Source organism: Entelurus aequoreus, linkage group LG10 (genome assembly GCF_033978785.1).
Source record: "Entelurus aequoreus isolate RoL-2023_Sb linkage group LG10, RoL_Eaeq_v1.1, whole genome shotgun sequence".
Taxonomy (NCBI): Eukaryota; Metazoa; Chordata; class Actinopteri; order Syngnathiformes; family Syngnathidae; genus Entelurus; species Entelurus aequoreus.
The window spans coordinates 19,219,003-19,241,059 of NC_084740.1; the positions used below are offsets into that span (position 1 = coordinate 19,219,003).

The window sequence follows — 22,057 nt, forward strand, 5'->3', positions numbered from 1 at the left end:
TGTGTGTGTGTCTGTGTGTGTGTGTGTGTGTGTGTGTGTGTGTGTGTGTGTGTGTGTGTGTGTGTGTGTGTGCAAGCGTCCGGGGGTGTGAGCTCTTTAGGAATCCAGAATCCTGATCCAGGTCTTCTGCGTCTTAACCTGACAGGTTAAGGTGGTCTGTGTGTGTTTTCACTCAAGGTTCCAAGGACTCTCGGGGGTCTTCGGGCTCTCGGGGGTCGGGGACTTTAGAGAGAGAGAGAGAGAGAGAGAGGAGGAGAAACACAAGAGACAGAGGAGGAGAAGCATGGCAGAGGAATTGTAAAAGAAAAACGGGATGAAGGCTTGGCGGTGGTGAGTGCAATCTGTCTCTCCTCCTTTTGTGCGCTAATACAACTCTTCAAAAAGAGGAGGGAGGGATGAAAGAGTGAATGAAAGGAGGGACCCTCAGAGGGAACGAGGTGGGTGCACATGAGTCTAACGTGGATCATATGTCGGATTCACATAGCGCCACACTCAAGTTGGCATGGCTCGCTCGTGGAATTCTTAAATTTTTGTGTTTCTTTTACTCAATCTGCAAGACCGCTCAAAGGGGCGTCACCCCATACCGTCGTCAAGCATAAGTTACGCGCGTTTTGTCGGTCAGTCAGAGCGCCAGCAGGGAGGGCGAGTTCAAGGAATCAGATGACTGCTCGCTACTGCTGTTCCGATGGTTGGCACTGACCCCGCAGGCTCCCTCTGGGTAGGTGAACACAAATGAAGATGTGTATGAGGTGCTGTGGTTGGCAATGGTCGCATCGTCACGGTTACCGCCACCACAACCGCCGTCGCCCCCGTCGCCGGCCATGAGGCACGGCCCGCCGAGCGTCACTGCCTCACTCGAGCCATAGAAAGAACGAGAAAACTCTACCTCCTGCATCATCCCGGGGTGAGGCGGCTGCTGCTGCTGCTGCTGCTGCTGTTGCTGCGACTGCGAGGAGGCCGGGTGGCCTGTTGTGTAGGCAGCGGGGAGAAAGAAAGAGTCTTCCTTCACTGCCAAGCTCACAATGGAGGCAGAGGGTTGTAAGGTCTGGGCGGGGAGCGGCGTGGAGCCCGGCGGCGGCTGCTCCTGGTAGAGGATCTTGCAGTTGGGCTGGTGGGCCACCAGCACAAACTCCAGGCGCTCCTTCTCCTTCTGGAGCTCGGAGATCTCCGCCTCCAGCTCGGCCTTTTCCTCCTCCAGGTTATCTGTCTCCTGGGGAGGCAGAAAGAATGGAAAGACGGAAGAGGACGATGAGGGAGGATATACTGTAACTCAGATCTGGGCAAAATACGGCCCATTAAGATTTTCAATCCGGCCCGCCGGACATTCTACATCATTTTTTAAGACCTTCATGAATCGGTCAGATATGATAAGAAGTCCAGAGAGGAGAAAGCGGTCCCTGGCACAAGGCTGAAGCTTAGAGGTGACAGAGCTTTCGCCGCTGCTGCTCCCAAGCTCTGGAACAACCTACCTCTGAGTGTTAGACAAGCCTCCTCTCTTCCTGTTTTTAAATCTCTCTTAAAAACATACTTTTATTCCATGGCTTTTAACACTGAGTGATATCCATCCTGCAATGGCGCCCCATAATACACCTGCTGTGAACCTGTTTTTATGTTTTATTTATTTTATTTTTTATCGTGTTCTGTTTGTGTTGTGTTGTGTTTGCTCGGTACTTGTATTACCTTTTAACCTGCCCATTGTACAGCACTTTGGCTACCCCTGTGGTAAATTTTAAAGGCCTACTGAAACCCACTACTACCGACCACGCAGTCTGATAGTTTATATATCAATGATGAAATCTTAACATTATAACACATGCCAATACGGCCGGGGTAACTTATAAAGTGACATTTTAAATTTGCCGCTAAACTTCCGGTTCGAAACGCCTCTGAGGATGACGTATGCGCGTGACGTAGCCCGGCGAACACGGGTATGCCTTCCACATTGAAGCCAATACGAAAAAGCTCTGTTTTCATTTCATAATTCCACAGTATTCTGGACATCTGTGTTCGTGAATCTGTTGCAATCATGTTCATTGCATTATGGAGAAGGAAGCTGAGCAAGCAAAGAAGAAAGTTGTCGGTGCGAAATGGACGTATTTTTCGAACGTAGTCAGCAACAACAGTACACAGCCGGCGCTTCTTTGTTTACATCCCCGAAAGATGCAGTCAAGATGGAAGAACTCGGATAACAGAGACTCTAACCAGGAGGACTTTTGACTTCGATACACAGACGCCTGTAGAGAACTGGGACAACACAGACTCTTACCAGGATTACTTTGATTTGGATGACAAAGACGCAGACGTGCTACTGTGAGTATGCAGCTCTGGCTTCTAAACATTTGATCGCTTGACCGTATGTGCGCAACTTTTTTTTGCGTATGTACGTAACTTTTTAAAAATATATAAGCTTTATGAACCTTGGGTTAGGTGAACGGTCTTTTGGGCTGAGTGATTGTGTGTGTTGATCAGGTGTTTGAATTGTATTGGCGTGTTCTATGGAGCTAGGAGCTAGCATAGGAGCTAGGAGCTAGCATAACAAACACGCAGGTGTTTTTATGCAGGATTAATTTGTGGCATATTAAATATAAGCCTGGTTGTGTTGTGGCTAATAGAGTATATATATATATGTCTTGTGTTTATTTACTGTTGTAGTCATTCCCAGCTGAATATCAGGTACCGTGAGTATGCAGCCTTGGCTGCTAAACATTTGATAGCTTGACCGTATGTGCGCGTCACGTACGTAACTTTTTAAAAATATATAAGCTTTATGAACCTTGGGTTAGGTGAACGGTCTTTTGGGCTGAGTGATTGTGTGTGTTGATCAGGTGTTTGAATTGTATTGGCGTGTTCTATGGAGCTAGGAGCTAGCAGAGGAGCTAGGAGCTAGCGTAACAAACACGCAGGTGTTTTTATGCAGGATTAATTTGTGGCATATTAAATATAAGCCTGGTTGTGTTGTGGCTAATAGAGTATATATATGTCTTGTGTTTATTTACTGTTGTAGTCATTCCCAGCTGAATATCAGGTCACCCCCGGCTCTCACAGCATCTTCCCTATTTGAATAGCTTCAACTCCCCACTAGTCCTTCACTTGCACTTTACTCATCCACAAATCTTTCATCCTCGCTCAAATTAATGGGGAAATTGTCGCTTTCTCGGTCCGAATCTCTCTCACTTCATGCGGCCATCATTGTAAACAATAGGGAACTTTGCGTATATGTTCAATTGACTACGTCACGCTACTTCCGGTAGGGGCAAGCCTTTTTTTTATCAGATACCAAAAGTTGCAATCTTTATCGTCGTTGTTCTATACTAAATCCTTTCAGCAAAAATATGGCAATATCGCGAAATGATCAAGTATGACACATAGAATAGATCTGCTATCCCCGTTTAAATTTAAAAAATTCATTTCAGTAGGCCTTTAAATGTGCTTTATAAATAAAGTTGATTTGATTTGATTTGATTGCATATTCATACATTGTGTTATATATTGTAAGAGCGCGACACGTCCGGACCGCCCTGTGTAAGTCGCAGTGTTGAATGCTACTACACTGCAAAAAGTCAGTGTTCAAAAACAAGAAAAAAAATACAAAAATGAGGGGTATTTTATTTGAACCAAGCAAAATTATCTGCCAATAGAACAAGAATATTTGGCTTGTCAAGACTTTCCAAAACAACTAAAATTAGCTAACTTCAATGAACCCAAAAAATACCTTAAAATAAGTATATTCTCACTAATAACAAGTGCACTTTTCTTTGTGGAAAAAAAAGAGACCTTTTTGCTCAATATGTTGAAAAATATTCTTAAATGAAGTAAATGCTAGTGCCATTATCTTGATATAATGATATGCGCTCGGCATTACATTTCTTGAAACCAGCAAACTTATACTAAAAACTAGGGGTGTGGGAAAAAATCGATTCGAATTCGAATCGCGATTCTCACGTTGTGCGGTTCAGAATCGATTCTCATTTTTAAAAAATCGATTTTTTAAAATTTTATTTATTTATTTAAATTTTAATTTTTATTTTTATTTTTATTTTTTTAATTAATCAATCCAACAAAACAATACACAGCAATACCATAACAATACAATCCAATTCCAATTCCAAAACCAAACCCGACCCAGCAACACTCAGAACTGCAACAAACAGAGCAATTGAGAGGAGACAAACACGACACAGAACAAACCAAAAGTAGTGAATCAAAAATGAATATTATCAACAACAGTATCAATATTAGTTACAATTTCAACATGGCAGTGATTAAAAATCCCTCATTGACATTATCATTAGACATTTATCAAAAATAAAAAAAAAGAACAATAGTGTCACAGTGGCTTACACTTGCATCGCATCTCATAAGCTTGACAACACACTGTGTCCAATATTTTCACAAAGATAAAATAAGTCATATTTTTGGTTCATTTAATAGTTAAAACAAATTTACATTATTGCAATCAGTTGATAAAACATTGTCCTTTACAATTATAAAAGCTTTTTACAAAAATCTACTACTCTGCTTGCATGTCAGCAGACTGGGGTAGATCCTGCTGAAAGCCTATGTTTGAATGAATAGAGAATCGTTTTGAATCGGGAAAAAAATCGTTTTTGAATCGAGAATTGTGTTGAATTGGAAAAAAAATCTATTTTGAATCGAATCGTGACCCCAAGAATCGATATTGAATCGAATCGTGGGACACCCAAAGATTCACAGCCCTACTAAAAACTAATTTATTTTTCTTAATGGAAAGGCAACAAGGCAACCGCTACTCTCGGGGTCTACTAGCCGCTCGGGCAAATCATATGGTCTAAAAATGAATTTTTCCATCGATAACGTGACATCATCGCGCCAAGTGCATGCTCTTTTTAATTGTAACTTTGAAGAATTTATCTGAATGTGTATGAACTATTTCTGTTCAAAATTGTTAGAAATGTCACATGTGAAATGTTTCAATACTGTCAGTTTACTGTACTGTGGCCAACTGTACTACTATATGAGTACGTATTTTCTATTGTTTCATTGAAAATAAAACAGCAAAGTCCATTTGGCTGTCATCTGTTTTAATTATGAGACACAATTGTGTCAAAGTCATGATTTTTTTTCATGCTTGAAATAAGAAATTATTACTTTAAAAAAGTAGTTTTATACTTGGTACTTTATACATAGCTTTGCAACAGTTGATATTCTAGTTTCAAGAATGTTTTACTCAATATAGGTCATAAAATCTCAGCAACAAGCTGTAATAGCTTACTGAGATAATTTAGGACCAAAACCCTTAAAACAAGTAAAAGACTAACATAAAATCTGCTTAGTGAGAAGAATTATCTTATCAGAAAGAAAATAAGCAAATATCACCCTTATTTGAGATATTTAATCTTACTTAGATTTCAGTTTTTGCAGTGTAGGGACAGATAGCGCTCAGACAAATTGTATTAGAATTGTATCCAATAGGGAATAAATACTTCTGATTTTAAGTTTATGCATCGTGTCCTCTTTAAACAGCTTCTGGCACCAGATTAAACGAATACGTCGACAATGTCACGGTCCGGGCGCGCATCAGTGCGCATTCATCTGTGAGCTGCACCGAGCGCAGCTCCGAGAGTGCGCAATACGCGCCCAAGACCAGACCAGCAGCAGCAAACAGCTGCAATCAATCTCCGGCAATCTGCACACCTGGAGCTGATTATAAGACCTGCCTTCAAAAGCCTGCACAACCTGCCATCCCTCGCCGGAATATAACCTTCTGTTGGCGTACCGTAAGCGATTGTTAGCTCTTTGCCCTCCATGTTCTTCCCCGTGCTTGATTTGTCCCCTGTCTTCTCCCTTGTGCCTGAAGTGTTTTCCTTCCGTTGCCTTGGATTCGAGCTGTGCGTCTCGCTTCCTTGGACCCCACCCCTGGATCTCAATTGCCTCCCCTGATCAGCGACCCCCGTTCTGGACACGGACCCCTTGACGCCTCACTCTGCCCCACGGACCTCGCTTGGATCATGGACCCCTTTTGCCTATCCCCTTTGGATTTGTCTGCTTCCTCATCCAACAATTATGGTAATACTCAACAGCTAATTATTCATACACATAGTCTTCCACCATACACCCCTTTTTGATCTAGTTCACACACACCATTCCTTTGTTGTTTAATTAAATTATATTGTTCATTATTTATTATATTGTTTATATATACATATAATAAATACATAGAGCAATATTGCCCCCTTGTGGTTTTGTGCTGTCACAACTCCCTCCTCCAACCATAACAGACAACATCAAAACTGTAGCCGCCATTATCAATCAATCATCAATCAATGTTTATTTATATAGCCCTAAATCACAAGTGTCTCAAAGGGCTGTACAAGCCACAACGACATCCTCGGTACAGAGCCCATGGTGTGCAGTGCTGTTTTTAAATGACTGTAAGTCTTAAACTATTGAAAGTATTTCAATGGTTGAAATCTGCACTTTTGAGTGTTATAGGAGTTATTACGGTAATCTAGGTCACAACAGCTCAGACCAGGAACAAAGCAGAATGGGCGGGGTTTGTTTTCAGAGCAGCCAGCCCCAAACGCATGTGTCAGGAACAGATGTGGAAGCAGATTTTTACAAGAAATTTCTGCATAAAAGTGATAATATATCATAATGTAGGTGTTTATTACCCTTTGCATTCATATTTTGTGGGTTTTTACATTTTTGTTGTGTTTTGCTTGATTGTAAAAGATACACAACTATCGAAGAGCTGGTCTGAGATTTAAAAGATGTTCATATGTTGTTAATATCCATCCATCCATCCATGTTGTTAATATTCAGTGTTTTATTGTTCATAGTTAATATTGTAAATCCCACGTAAAAGAGCAGCGACGTTCACATGTTGTTAATATTCAGTGTTTTATTGTTCATAATTAATATTGTAAATCCCCCTTCTTTTATTTTCATGTACATTTTGGGTGTCTCATTCAGTAAAAAACTTTAAAATGCCATTTTTGAGGTGGTCTGTCATAACGTTTTTAGTACTCTGTCGGACATTGTGACTTTTGGTATTAGTGTTCCTGGACAAAAAGGGACCCAAACACACATACTGTACAGCAGATTTTTACAGCTAAATGTGTATATATCATTTATACACACATACACATTGGCCCCCACCCCCAGACACTTTTTTTCTCTCAATGTGGCCCCCCGAGTCAAAATATTTGCCCAGCTCTGCTGTAACTGGACACTTCATTTAGTACACTTGCACAATCAATTGGGGTCTGTAGTTCAAGAGCTACAATTTGGATAGGCAGAGTATGTGGGTAAAATATTGGGAAAAAATTAGGATATGTCAGCCACACCTACTGGGATGTTTTAATGGCAAGATTACTTCCGGAGCAACACCATATGCTACTGAGAGAAAAGATTATCTACGCAAACAATGAATCGATTAATTGAAATAACAGAAGAGATTACTAATGCAATAGATGGTAAACAGTGTCCTTGTGTCGTACCCCAGGGATCAATAAGGACTAAAATGGTTTAATCTTTGTATAAACGACACTTGTAAGGTTAGAAAGGACTTAAATGAGTACTATTTGCAGAGGACACAGGAGAAAACATGCAGAAGCTAAACAAATAATAACAGAATAAATTAATAAATTGAAGCGATGGTTTGACAAAAACAGACCTCAGTAATCTCAGTAAAACCAAAATAATGCTATTCGATAACAGCAGAAGAGAAAGACAAACACAAATACAGATAGATGGAATAGACATTGATGGAGTAAAATAAACCACATTTTGGGTGTAATAATAGATGATAAAATAAATTGGAATGTCATATAATACGGAAAATATGTATTGGATTAAAAAAAAAATCACTACATATTGTCTACTGCTCGCGAGTTCTATCATATCTGAGTTATTGCGTAAAAATATAAAGAATGCTTCATTTATTAACAATGTTACGAAAGACATCAGTTAGAATAATACATAATGTTGGATATAGAGAACAAAAAAACTATTTTTTTTATTGGATGTGGGATCTGAGCCGAGGATGTCGTTGTAGCTTGTGCAGCCCTTTGAGACACTCGTGATTTGATTGATTGATTGATTGATTGATTGATTGATTGATTGATTGATATTCCATCAAAAATACTGAAACTTAATGATTTGGTGAATTTGCAAACAGCTGAAATGATACACAAAGCAAACTATAAACTGCTACGCAAAAATGTACAAAAATATTCTCAAAAAAGGACAAATATAACCTTAGAGAAAAATGTAATTTAAAACATTTGTATGCAAGCACAACACTTAAAACATTTAGTATATCAGTATGTGGAATTAAAGGATGGAATGCATAAAGCAAAAACATCAAACAAAGTACTGATAGGGTCCAGTTTAAGAAACTGTTCAAACTCAAGGTGTTTACAAAATACAACAAAGAAGATTGAAAATGAGATAATTGTATTCATCTCCTATTAATTACCGGTACAACTCATCTAACTATTTATTTCTTAGAACCTCATTATTTGTGTAGTTGAATTGTGTCAAAATTGAAAACAGGAAGTGAACAAATGTGTTAATAATTGCTTTGAAATGTTAAAGGGGTTGGATTAAATAAGCTTTGTTTCTTCCTATTCCTCTTGTGTGATGTTGTGCAGACAAATTGGAAATTGTGATGTATCATGTTGTAACTGTATGCATGTTAGAAACAAACAAACTATAAATCATAAACAAGAATTGAATAACTGCCCTGTTTTAAATACAACAAGTATTTTAACTGTCTCCCAAGTTTAGTTCAAGACTTGGGAGACAAACATTTTTGCGGCACATTTCTAAAAACACTAGAGTGCTCCTGTTGTATAGAGCAATGTTTCTTAGCCATTGTTGGGCTAAGTTTACGGTTTCTTTTCTCGGTACTCAGTTGTAATACACTTTTCCACCACTTGGGACAGTAATGACAATATCAAACCAACGGAAGAAGTCTGGCACTAAAGTCATTGAGAAGTTCACTAATCAGAATCAGAATCAGCTCTATTAACCAAGTATGTTTAACATACTTAGTAGACTGTGCTCTCTTTGTTCAATGCAAGAAACATGCGCAAAAACTATGACTAAATTGGCGAAGCTGTATTTTCATTTGCACTTTCATTTTACTAAAAGTTTAATTAAGGAAAATATTCATTGTCAATTGTGTGTACATTGGTTTTTCGTCAGTTATTTATGAGTTCCTTCTTGTGCAGTATTTTTGGTTTCTAATCAGCCTGACCTGAGCCTAATTTTTATGTGTTAAATAAATAAGCTTTGTGATCATTACATTTGACAAGGTTGTAAACTGTAAGTAGGTTATATATAATTATTAAGTACTATTAAAACCAAGAGTAAGATTACTAATTTGGTGTTAATATTTGAGTGGGGCCCCGAGCTCAAACAGGTTAAGAACCTGTGGTATAGAAGAACTTGGACAAGAGTAAACACATTGGCGGATCTTTGCGTTGACATTTGAACCTTGCTAGAACATAGAACACTGGGGTCCAAACTTGTGATTTACATAATTGAGACTTCCCTTTAAGTCCTCTAATTTTTTGGTAATGTGATTTTTTCATTAGGTGTTGCTGTCAGTTGTCATTTGATCAACTTCTTTGGTTATACTAGTAGTGTTCCTCAAGGTTCCATCTTAGGTCCTCTCTTTTTCATCATTTGTGCTATTCAACTGGTGGCCCACAAGTTTAGTTTCCAAAAAACTTGTGAGAGACTCACATTTTTGGAGCAGATTCTTAAACACACTAGAGTCCTGTTATGGACATGCTTAACTTTTTTTTGCAGAATGTACTTGAAAACAACAGAGTTACAGCTGTAACTAAAAAATAGACCAAAATCAAATGTCCATTGCAGAGGACGCTGGTTCTCTGGTATATAAAAAATAAGACTAATACTGAAGGGACTGTATGTTGGTCATTTTATTTTGGTGCCCATAGCAGCGCACTTCCTACTATTTCCGTCAACAAACGTGTGTTTTTTCTAATCATGACAGACTTCGTAATAGACGACGCAGATGACTATTTTTGGACAAATGAGGATTCACAACATTATCTTTTTGAACCTGAATATACAGAGGATGAACTGCTGGCTATGGAAGCTGAACGAGCATGAAGAGAGGGCGAAACAGTGTAGACGGAAGCCTAGAGATTTAGGACCGTCATGACTTGGTCACAGTGTAAATGTGGAGCTTGGAGAGAAAATTAATACCATTATAGGGGCGGGCCAAAGAAAAGGGAAACTAAATAAATACATACAGTGGGATTCGGGGACCCCTCGAGGCAGTTGTAGGGTGTCCCTAGCTAAATGGCAGATAGTTAATAGTAATGGACCTCTTCTGAGTCCATTTGTATACTCTCAGTTACATTAACATTGATATTGTACATGTGGGCCCAAATATATAAATGCAGTTAAATGTAGCTACAAGGCAAAAGTAGCTTGCTACAATTCTCAGAGGAGAGCTTCCCTCTCTAGCTTAACATTTAATCGAGAGTAGCTTGTAGCATAGCTTACTACATTTTCCAAGTAGCTCGCCCATCACTGCTGTTGAGCGAGCTGTGTACAAACGAAATATGAAATGTGGGCTAATAATTTATAGTAGGGTTGTACGTTATACCGGTATTAGTATAGTACCGCGATACTAATGAATCATTTTCGATACGATACCGCCTCTGAAACGTCGTTACGTCGTGTCATTGCTGGTTTTATGAGTAGAGGAGCATGTTCGGCGGCACACAATCACGGAGTACTTACAAGCAGACACTGTGTGTAGACAGAAAAGGGAGAACGGACGCATTTTGGCTTAAAAAGTAACGATAAAGGTGACGTTATCACACTGAAACACCCTCAGGAAGAGGTGCTTTAAGACATGGCTAGCTAGCTAGCGGCTAACGTCCATCCGCCGTCTGCAGTGTTTTAGCTACTTCTAAATCACTAATCCTCGTCTCCATGGCGCAAATAAAGTAAGTTTCTTACATTTATCACTGGAGGACGAGGAATAGCTAAAAATGCTTCACTACACACCGTAGCTCACTGGCATCAAAATGTAAACAAACGCCATGGGTGGATCTACACCTAACATCCACTGTAATGATACCAAGTACAGGAGCGTATCTAGTCGATACTACTATGATTACGTAGATATTTTTTGGCATCACAACATCTTCTTTCGTTTTTTTAAAATGTATATTATGTTTATAAACTCAGGAAATACGTCCCTGTACACATGAGGACTTTGAATATGACCAATGTACGATCCTGTAACTACTTGGTATCGGATTGATACCCAAATTTGTGGTATCATCCAAAACTAATGTAAAGTATCACAGAAGAGAAGAATAAGTGATTATTACATTTTAACAGAAGTGTAGATAGAACATGTTAAAAGAGAAAGTAAGCAGATATTAACAGTTAATGAACAAGTAGATTAATAATCAATTTTTACAGTTTTTTCTTTATAATGTTGACAAAATAATAGGTAGATAAATGACACAATATGTTACTGCATATGTCAGCAGACTAATTAGGAGTCTTTGTTTGTTTACTTACTACTAAAAGACACGTTTTCTATTATGTTCACTATTTTATTTAATGACGAAATTACAATAATAAACATATGCTTAATGTACTCTAAGTTTTTTTGTTTAAATAAAGCCAATAATGCCATTTTTTTGACGTCCCCTTTATTTGGAAAAGTACCGAAAAGATAAGTTAGATCCACTATGGACTGGACTTTCACTATTATGTTAGATCCACTATGGACTGGACTCTCACAATATTATGCTAGATCCACTATGGACTGGACTCTCACACTATTATGTTAGATCCACTATGGACTGGACTCTCACAATATTATGTTAGATCCACTATGGACTGGACTCTCACAATATTATGCTAGATCCACTCGACGTCCATTGCACCGGTCGCCCGGGGGGGGGGGGGGTCCCCCCACATCTGCGGTCCCCTCCAAGGTTTCTCATTGTCCCATTGGGTTGAGTTTTTCCTTGCCCTGATGTGGGATCTGAGCCGAGGATGTCGTTGTGGCTTGTGCAGCCCTTTGAGACACTCGTTATTTAGGGCTATATACTGTCAGTAAACATTGATTGATTGATTGATTTTGGATTGTGCAGGTGTACCTAATATTGTGGTTCCTTGGGTGTGACACATTCATTCAAGCCGGAAGCAACAGTTTTTTTTTAAATTGGCCAAACTCACCGACTGCAGTCTGTCTGTGAGCTCCCGCCGCCGGTTTCTGCATTTGGCGGCGGCCAGTTTGTTCCTCTCTCGACGGACACGCCGCTTCTCCTCCTCCTCCGGGGACAGCTGGGATGAAGAGAAGAGGGTTAAGAGTTTTGTCCTTGAGTTGGGTAGTAGTGATTATTGTGTGAAGTGGTATGTGTATTATTTTACGACTGCATGAGGTCTAATCCAGGGGTTTTCAAAGTGTGGCACAGTGACCCTAAAATGTTCTTTGTTTTTCTCATGGCGCCTCCGTCTCCCACTTTTAAAGCCCCTGGCCTAAACTATGTTAGCAGAAATTGTGTACTGTAAGGCAGTGTTTTTCAACCACTGGTGTGCCGTGGGAGATTATGCAATTTCACCTATTTTGGTTCAAAATATTTTTTGCAAACCAGTAATTATAATCCGCAAATGTGCCGTTGTTGAGTGTCGGTGCTGTCTAAAGCTCGGCAGAGTAACCATGTAATACTCTTCCATATCAGTAGGTGGCAGCAGGTAGCTAGTGGCCTTGTGGTTAGAGTGTCCGCCCTGGAGATGGGTAGGTTGTGAGTTCAAACCCCGGCCGAGTCATACCAAAGACTATAAAAATGGGAGCCATTACCTACCTGCTTGGCACTCAGCATTAAGGGTTGGAATTGGGGGTTAAATCAGCAAAAATGATTCCCGGGCGCGGCCACCACTGCTGCTTACTGCTCCCCTCATCTCCCAGGGAGTGATCAAGGGTGATGGGTCAAATGCAGAGAATAATTTTGCCACACCTGGTGTGTGTGTGACAATAATTGCTACTTTAACTTTAACTTTAATTGCTTTGTAGATGTTAGTCGTGATCACAATATGCAGACGACAGCGGGAGGCAGTGTGCAGGTAAAAAGGTATCTAATGCTTAAACTAAAAATAAACAAAAGGCGAGTGCCGCTAAGAAAAGCCATTGAAGCTTAGGGATGGCTATGCAAAATTAAACTAAAACTGAACAGGCTGCAAAGTAAACAAAAACAGAATGCTGGACGACAGCAAAGACTTAGGGCGTGTGGAGCAGACGGCGTCCACAAAGTACATCCGTACATGACATGACAATCAACAATGTCCCCACAAAGAAGGATAAAAACAACTTAAATAGTCCTGATTGCCAAAACACAGCATAGGAATAGCGTTCAAGGAAGACATGAAACTGCAACAGGTAAATACCAACAAAACAGGAAAAACTACCAAAAATAGGAGCGCAAGACACTAAAACACTACACAAGCCAAAAACTTCAAAATAAGTTATGGCGTGATGTGACAGGTGGTGACAGTACTTTGAGACAATAGCTATAGTGATGCATGCTTGGTTATGGGTTGAATTCATATCCAACAATTGCGAGAACAACTTTTTATTGTCAATATCGGCTGCTGAGTTTCATTTTTTTATGTTTTCTGCTGGTAATTTGCCTCGGGATTTTTTCAATGAAAAAAATGTGCCTTGGCTCAGAAAGGGTTGAAAAACACTGCTGTAAGGGATAGTGAACGTGTGAACAGGTGAGGGCAAACAAACAAACCGTCCAAGCACACACACTTACTAACACACCAACATCTCCGTCTTCACTCACAGACTCCTCTCGCGTGCGACGACTACGGGTTCTGGAGTGGCGAATGGGACCCGTAGCCGGACCGGGGGTGTCCGAACTCGGAGGTGTGAATCCGGACCCGGAAGAATAACTCGGGCCCGGCATGTCGTAAGGGTCAACCAGTGACACCGGCTGTGTCATTGTGGAGGTGCCAGTGGTGCCGCTCTGTCCCGAGGCCTGGGAGGAGACGAGTGTAGGCTGAACCATCCACTGCAGGTCCTGGCTGGTTGTGATGGCAGTGACAGTTGGCACAAATGAGCCGGGCATCTCCCCTCCGGCGCTGGATCCTGGCCCGCTGCCCACAATGCTCAAGCCAGCTCCGGCTGACACACACTCCTGGGCGGGAGACATGGACAGGTAGTCTTAATATGCACGGCGTAGCAGAAACTAGGGTCTATAATTTGCAATTGTACCACCACAGTTTGTATTGATGGAAATTCAGGTGTGCATCACCATTGAATTCTGCATCCTCTCGTTATTGTGCATGCATATAATTCAGAAACCTGTTTATTATGTTCTAATAGTGTGGATTTCACCGGGCTACTATCTAAGTAGATAATGCCATATAAGTTTATTTTTGACATCTTCACTTGAATACCATAAGTTACCTAATGAATCGTAAATATAATCTAATGTGTTGTATATAGTGTAAAACACACATACAGTACAGGCCAAAAGTTTGGACACACCTTCTCCTCATTCAATGTGTTTTCTTTATTTTCATGACTATTTACATTGTAGCTTGTCACATCAAAACTATGAATGAACACATGTGGAGTTATGTACTTAACAAAAAAGGTCAAATTAAAAAAATAAATAAATAACTGTGTTGGCCCTGCGATGAGGTGGCGACTTGTCCAGGGTGTACCCCGCCTTCCACCCGAATGCAGCTGAGATAGGCTCCAGCGCCCCCCGAGACCCCGAAAAGGGACAAGCGGTAGAAAATGGATGGATGGATACATTTTTTTTTTTCAAAAGAATGAAAAATAATGTGTCTGCTGTGTGCTTTTATATTGTAAATAACTGAAAACATGTTTTATATTTCTTCAAAATAGCCACCCTTTGCTCTGATTACTGCTTTGCGCACTCTTGGCATTCTCTCCATGAGCTTCAAGAGGTAGTCACCTGAAATGGTTTTCACTTCACAGGTGTGCCTTATCAGGGTTGATTAGTGGAATGTCTTGCTTTATCAATGGGGTTGGGACCACCAGTTGTGTTGTGAATGAGAAGGTGTGTCCCAAACGTTTGGCCTGTACTGTACATTACCTGACAAAATACAATAATAGAGCATCTATTACTTTAAACATTCTAACTCACTTGAAAGATTCCTTAAAAGGGAATGGACAGGTTTCTGTTTTATACAGATGTGAAGTAGCATGCAGAAATCCACAACCAAAACATTGTAATGATTTTAGCACACGAGACGCAAAATTAAATAACAAGGTTGAATAAATGCTTGTCATTTTTTGTATAATGTTTTGATCCAATTGCTTAGGGGCGTAGACATGGTCTATTCCCTCCATTAATGTACAAAAATATGTAACTTAGCATACTACTCAGTGCCCTACTGGTTAGAGTGCCCGCCCTGAGATGGGTAGGTTGTGAGTTCAAACCCCGGCCGAGTCATACCAAAGACTATAAAAATGAGAGCCATTACCTCCCTGCTTGGCACTCAGCATCAAGGGTTGGAATTGGGGGTTAAATCACCAAAAATGATTCCCGGGCGCGGCCACCGCTGCTGCTCACTGCTCCCTTCACCTTCCATGGGGTGATCAAGGGTGATGGGTCAAATGCAGAGAATAATTTCGCCACGCTTAGTGTGTGTGTGACAATCATTGGTACTTTAACTTTAACTTTAGTAAACCCTTCCTAATCAATACTACAGTCCCCTTGAGCAAGGCACTTAACTCCCAAACTGCACCGTTGCACAGTCCCCTTCCAATATGTCCACCCGCTCGGCCCTTCATTGTATATACCACTTGCCCTCGTTAGGGTCAAGGGTGAGCGGGAGTCTATCCCTGACTTGAGAAGAGACTCGGACTAGCTGCCAGTCAGTCACAGGACACATAGAATAAAGTTAAGTTAGTAGCAATGATTGTCACACACACACTAGTTGTGGCGAAATTATTCTCTGCATTTGACCCATCACCCTTGATCACCCCCTGGGAGGTGAGGGGAGCAGTGGGCAGCAGCAGTGGCCGCGTCCGGGAATCATTTTTGGTGATTTAACCCTCAATTCCAACCCCTGATGCTGAGTGCCAAGCAGGGAGGTAATGGCTCCCATTTTTATAGTCTTTGGTAAGACTCGGCCGGGATTTGAACTCACAACCTACCGATATCAGGGCGGACATTCTAACCACTGAGTTGGCTATAAGATAAACAATGAGATAAACAATAAAGAATCAGATAAAACAATAAAGAATAAGATAAACAACCAACAACAATGTGAGGATAACACAAAAATATGCAAATATATGCAAACCGCGGTATAGCTCGGTTGGTAGAGCGGCCGTGCCAGCAACTTGAGGGTTGCAGGTTCGATCCCCGCTTACGCCATCCTAGTCACTGCCGTTGTGTCCTTGGGCAAGACACTTTACCCACCTGCTCCCAGTGCCACCCACACTGGTTTGAATGTAACTTAGATATTGGGTTTCACTATGTAAAGCGCTTTGAGTCACTTGAGAAAAAGCGCTATATAAATGTAATTCACTTCACTTCACAAATTAACACTAGTAAACCCTTCCCAATCAATACTAAAGTCCCCTTGAGCAAGGCACTTAACTCCCAAACTGCACTGTTGCACATTCCCCTTCCAATATGTCCACCCGCTCGGCCCTTCATTTTATATACCACTTGCCCTCGTTTGATTGATTGATTGATTGAAACTTTTATTAGTACATTGCACAGTACAGTACATATTCCGTACAATTGACCACTAAATGGTGACACCCGAATAAGTTTTTCAACTTGTTGAAGTCGGGGTCCACGTTAATCAATTCATGGTTAGGGTCAAAGGTGAGCAGGAGTCTATCCCTGACTTGAGAAGAGACTCGGACTAGCGACCAGTCAGTCACAGGACACATAGAATAAGATAAACAACCAATAACATTGTGAGGATAACAGCTATGCAGCGTAATTAATTAATTCCAGAAGAAAGCCATTTATTTAGTTTATAACTTATACTTTAAATTCTGATATACATAAACAGTATAAACTATATAACGTGTAAATCAATTCTAAAAACCCTTTTTAGATGCCTTCTATGTATTCAAATTCACACAACAGTCGCCCGTGACAGACAGCTTCGGTGTGGCTCCGCCCCCTCCCTCCCCCGTCACACCCCCGGCGTTCCCCTTGACAACGCGACGTAGCGTTCCAAAATAGAACGGCCATTTACGTCACCAGCCTCGGAGAGGGAGCGAGTGTGCGGTCGAGCTGCAGGAAATGGGCGGAGCTTCTCCGGTGACGTCGCGGGATTGCGGCTGTGTGTGTGTGTGTGTGTCACCCCGGCTACACGACGAAGCTCCACGCACGTTTTCTCAGCCGTGGGCTTTCTAAACAGTCGGTACCTTTTTATTTATTTTTTAAATGGAAACTTTGTAGACTTTCTGTGACGCGTTTGTATGATATTTAGCGCGACACACAGAACTGCATTCATGTCCACGCTAGCAAACATGATAGCGATATTACCAAACATTAGCAGTACGTTAGCCTCATTAGTTTAGCTTCGGCTCAAAATTGTATTTTGTTGTTTCTTTTACCTGGGGAGCACTGGTGGTCGGCGGGCTCCCAAAGGAGTCCACGGAGGAAAGGTACTGGGACTCTATGGATGGAGATGAGCTTCCACGGGAACCGCTGTCGTGGTCGCCGGGGAACCCTTGGTACATCTCCCCGGGGGGACCGAAAGGGAGCGTGGCACCTGAAGTAGTCAGTCAAATTGTGTATATATATATATAAGCAAAAGTCTGTATAATTACAAACTAAACCGAGTTATTTATCAATGCTGCTCACCTTTAATAGAGTTGTTGCTGTTTTCGGCGGAGCTGCTCCTGCTGTCTTTCCAAAAAAGTTGCATGGAGAATATTTAATCCACTTCCCCGCCAAAAAAATGGGGATATAAATTGTCCCCAGTCCTCGGTTCTTCCTTCCTCACTTCGATAGATCCATAAAGTCCGTTTGGCGGCAAGACCCGGTGGATACAGGATAAAATTACGGTACAAACAAGCAGATTTGGTCTTATGAATGAATCCTCCTTGGGTAAGCCTACAACCGAAGCATTTAAGTCCCGCCTCGGGGTTCCGCTGACGTACATGCCCATATTTGTGCAGTGCTGTTGTGTTTGGTATCCTTGGTGACGTCGAGGGATTCCCTTTCGCACTGAAACGGTCCAAAACCTTACCTCGCCGGTGGATTAATAATAGATGTTTCTTTTTTCAACTTTTTCGTTGAGCAGTGGTTATTTCTCTCACCGTCTGACTATTTATGAGAGGAAGCTTCCAGAAATAGGTGATGCAAGTACAGTCTCGGGACCTGTTTTGGTTTATAGTGACGTCATGTATGGGTTTGCACCCTACGCACAGGTGGATGTACAGCAGGGGTGTCCAAACTTTTTCCACTGAGGGCCGCACATGGAAAAATTAAAGCATGTAGGGGCCATTTTGATATTTTTCCTTTTTAAACCATAACCAAATATATGGATTTTTTAAAATGTATTTTACCTTTAGGGGTCTCGGGGACCATAAAGGGTCTCAGTCATTAAAATGTTAAAATTAAGTCAAATTATTATTTTTTATTTAACGCTTACAGTAAATCTCTATATTAACTTCAAGTTGATATAAAGTAATAAAAAAAAAAGGTTTTATGGCTTTTGTCAAAAACAACTTTGTTTTTTATAGTAAAACTGAAATATGCAGTATTTAGTAATTAGAGCCCTAAAAAATCAATAATGCATTGATTTTAATTATTTAATATTTTTGAGTAATCACAGTGAAAAGATAAATAAAATACCACTAAAAATATTTGGGATGCAAAAGGTGCCCCACTCATAAAGTGATACGTTTTTATTAGGTTTTTCATTTACTTTCAACACTTAAGTTAGGAGATCAACTTCAGATATATCTGTCGATTTTACGTTTGAACTATTATTTTGTTTGTGTTATGCTCTTTTGTCAAATAAAACGTTGATGTTTTTATATGGCAACTACACAATATATGCAATATTTACCACATAAAACATTTTAAAGTGAAATATTTGAAGTAATTGGAGTCTTGAAAATAATTCATAACATGGATTTTTTGGCATTATTTTTTTTTTTGGAGCAATGGCAAAAAAATAAAAATAAAGACAAAAGAAAAAAAACAGCCTGCATGGCAGCTTTGTGTCAACATTGCAACTTTTTCTCGTTAGATTTCACCTCATTCATTTTTATTTTTGCAATAGCATTTCCAGAATGAGTGGCGGCCCGGTAAACAATTAGCTGGGGGCCGCAAATGGCCCCCGGGCCGCACTTTGGACACCCCAGATGTACAGATACTGTATTTGGAATGCATTTTAGTAAGGCACAGATCCCAAGCAAAAAAGTAACTGATTCAAAATGTACTCAAAGTAAAAGTTACTTTTTGACTCGGTTCAACAACTTCACAGATTAAAATCCATCCATCTTCTACCGCTTATCTAAAGTCGGGTCGCGGGGGCAGCAGCCTAAGCAGGGAAGCCTAGACTTCCCTCTCCCCAGCCACTTCGTCCAGCTCTTCCCGGGGGATCCCGAGGCGTTCCCAGGCGTTCCCAGGCCAGCCGGGAGACATAGTCTTCCCAATGTGTCCTGGGTCTTCCCCGTGGCCTCCTACTGGTCGGACGTGCCCTAAACACCTCCCTAGGGAGGCGTTCGGGTGGCATCCTGACCAGATGCCCGAACCACCTCATCTGGCTCCTCTCGATGTAAATGCTAAAAGAAAATCACTTTCCAACAAAATTACTGCTCAGTGCATTTTTTTCTTCGTAGTTGTTCTACTCGTCTACGATTTCAAATGTAGTGAGGTTCAATGTGCTGAAGACAACATACTGAAGTAAAAGTAAATGCACATTTTAAAAATAACATTAGAAAAATTTAAATATTGTACATTAAATCTGTTCCAGCAATGAGGAGACCTCTTCATACACTTTTTACTGGATGGGAGCAATAGATGTGTCGTTTTAGCAACACTTGGGTATCGTTATCAGAATACTATTCAACTATTTGTGCTGTTAAGCAATGAAGAAAGTCTAAGTAGTTAAAGTAAATATATAGAATCTTAGTGAACACTTATTAACAAGTTATGGACTTTAAGAGACATTTTTATTAACGATAAGACACAGTATAAGGATTTACCGATATCTTTAAGTGCAGTTGTATAATCACAATCACTCTTTTCAACAAGTCAACGCTAAAGAGACTTCAGACGGTACAAAATGTGGCTGCCAGACTCTTGACCGATGCACCCAGAACAATCCATATCACCCCCATTTGATCCAGTCTTCATTGGCTTCCAGTTAAATTCCGCATTGATTTTATCCTGATACATTTCCACTTTGTGATAAATGTAAATCTGCTGAAGGATCACTGTCTCATTCGTTTTGGGAATTATTCAATCATTTTGGTCCAGCATTTTCTTTGTTTACTCGGGGGTATATCAGAGAAAACTTGTCCCTGACAGGGATATAATCTTGTTTGGGTGGTCTTCAGAAACACAAAAACTTCCAAAATATATTACAGCTGTGTTGCTGCTCGGGACGGTCTTGGCCAAAAGACTCATTCTCAAAGACTGGAAAAGCCCATCTGCACCCAACTTCAGGAACTGGCTAAATGAACTTGTGAATGTAATGACTCTTGAAAAAATAAGATTTATAAACTCTGCAAGTATGAATAAATGGGAACTAACCTGGAAACCTTTACTGACATATATTGAATCATAATTTAGACATTTAAGGAAAAAAGAAAAAAAACTGCCATCTTTTTTCTAGTTGTATTCCTTTTTTATTATCTTTATTATTTTCTGTATTGATCCTACATTATTATTATTATAATTTTTTTTTGTTGTTGTTGTTGTTCTGATATGGCTTTGCCACGGTTTACTTGCTTATTTCTTTTTTATTTTTTTTGTGACTTTTTATTTTGTATTGTTTTGCATCTGATCAACTTCTGTGACTTTCCTTTTCTTTTTTAAGTGTGAACGGTGGAGAGGTCCTCGAGAGGTGATCTTGGGATCACTTCCTGAGGATCCTTGATGCCGAGGAATGTTCATCCATCTTGCTGTGGTCTCGATAGCCTGCTGATCCTGAGCCGCAGCGGGATGGATGGATATATATATACAATATCTGGGTAATTTTTCTAATAATGTTTATACTGTAAACCTTGAGTTGTTAAAGTTTAAGTGCACCTCTCTCCTCAAGTGTGCATGTGAGTGTATGAGTGGATGTGTGATTGTATGAAGGCTTTGCGTGAGCAAAGTATGACTGTTAAATGTGATTTTAACTGTAAAATTCAATAAAAACATTTGCAAAAAAAAAAATTCCGCATTGAGTTTAAGATTTTAGTCCTGACATTCCGTGCATTGCATGGTGGGGCCCCTCAGTACATCACCCCTACTCTTCAGGGTCTTCAGGCCAGGGTCTTCTAAAGATCCCAAAACTTGTTTTAAAACCTGTGGAGACCTGGCATTCCTGGCTGTAGCTCAACAGACTCTGGAACAACTTGCACCAGTCCCTCCGTGATCTTGACTGTGTTGACACTTTGAAGAAAGATTTGAAAACTTCTCTTTTTAGTAAAGCTTTTAATTAATGCACCTTTTAACTATCAATTTTAATCCACTTTGTATCCTTTTTATGATGTTGCCACTGTTGTTTTAGTTGAATTGTTGTTTTACTTCACCTATGTTTTGTACAGTGCTTTGTGATTTTATCTCTGAAAAGCGCTTTCTAAATAAAATTTACTTACTTACAATTCTATGTACTGCTTGACAATGTAAGGAGTATATACATATTCAAGCTTAAATACAAGAACGTCTTAGTTAATGTAATAGTGAACACTTTTACTTCAGAAGGATTACCATGTCTGGAATACTTTTATTCCGTGTAAGATGTTAGTTTTAGTATATAGGTGTGATTAAACAGCTTCCTGTATACTATATGAGTGGAGTGCCACTTAAATCCTTCTGCAAAGATTCTC

General features: G+C 40.2%; 1 protein-coding gene and 1 long non-coding RNA gene across 4 annotated transcripts in view; one reads left to right on the forward strand and one right to left on the reverse strand.

Moving 5' to 3' along the window:
* fosb (FBJ murine osteosarcoma viral oncogene homolog B) lies at nucleotides 1-18,116 on the reverse strand. 3 transcript variants are annotated; one of them, XM_062060257.1, is made up of 6 exons: nucleotides 17,865-18,113; nucleotides 17,615-17,772; nucleotides 13,806-14,189; nucleotides 12,226-12,333; nucleotides 887-1,210; nucleotides 1-714 (listed from the first exon to the last, which is right to left on the reverse strand). In XM_062060257.1, exons 1-6 carry the CDS (start codon nucleotides 17,926-17,928, stop codon nucleotides 649-651), a joined length of 1,104 nt encoding a protein of 367 aa, XP_061916241.1. In that variant the 5' UTR covers nucleotides 17,929-18,113; the 3' UTR covers nucleotides 1-648. The 3 variants fall into 3 exon arrangements, with proteins under 3 accessions (XP_061916241.1, XP_061916240.1, XP_061916239.1); XM_062060256.1 differs by having other exon boundaries at nucleotides 1-1,210; nucleotides 13,836-14,189; nucleotides 17,865-18,116; XM_062060255.1 differs by having other exon boundaries at nucleotides 1-1,210; nucleotides 17,865-18,114.
* LOC133658345 (uncharacterized) overlaps nucleotides 16,945-22,057 on the forward strand; it is a 66,704-nt gene continuing 61,591 nt past the window's right edge. Inside the window, exon 1 of the long non-coding RNA XR_009827454.1 lies at nucleotides 16,945-17,414. This is a non-coding gene — a long non-coding RNA (uncharacterized LOC133658345). The remainder of the gene's footprint in view (nucleotides 17,415-22,057) is intronic.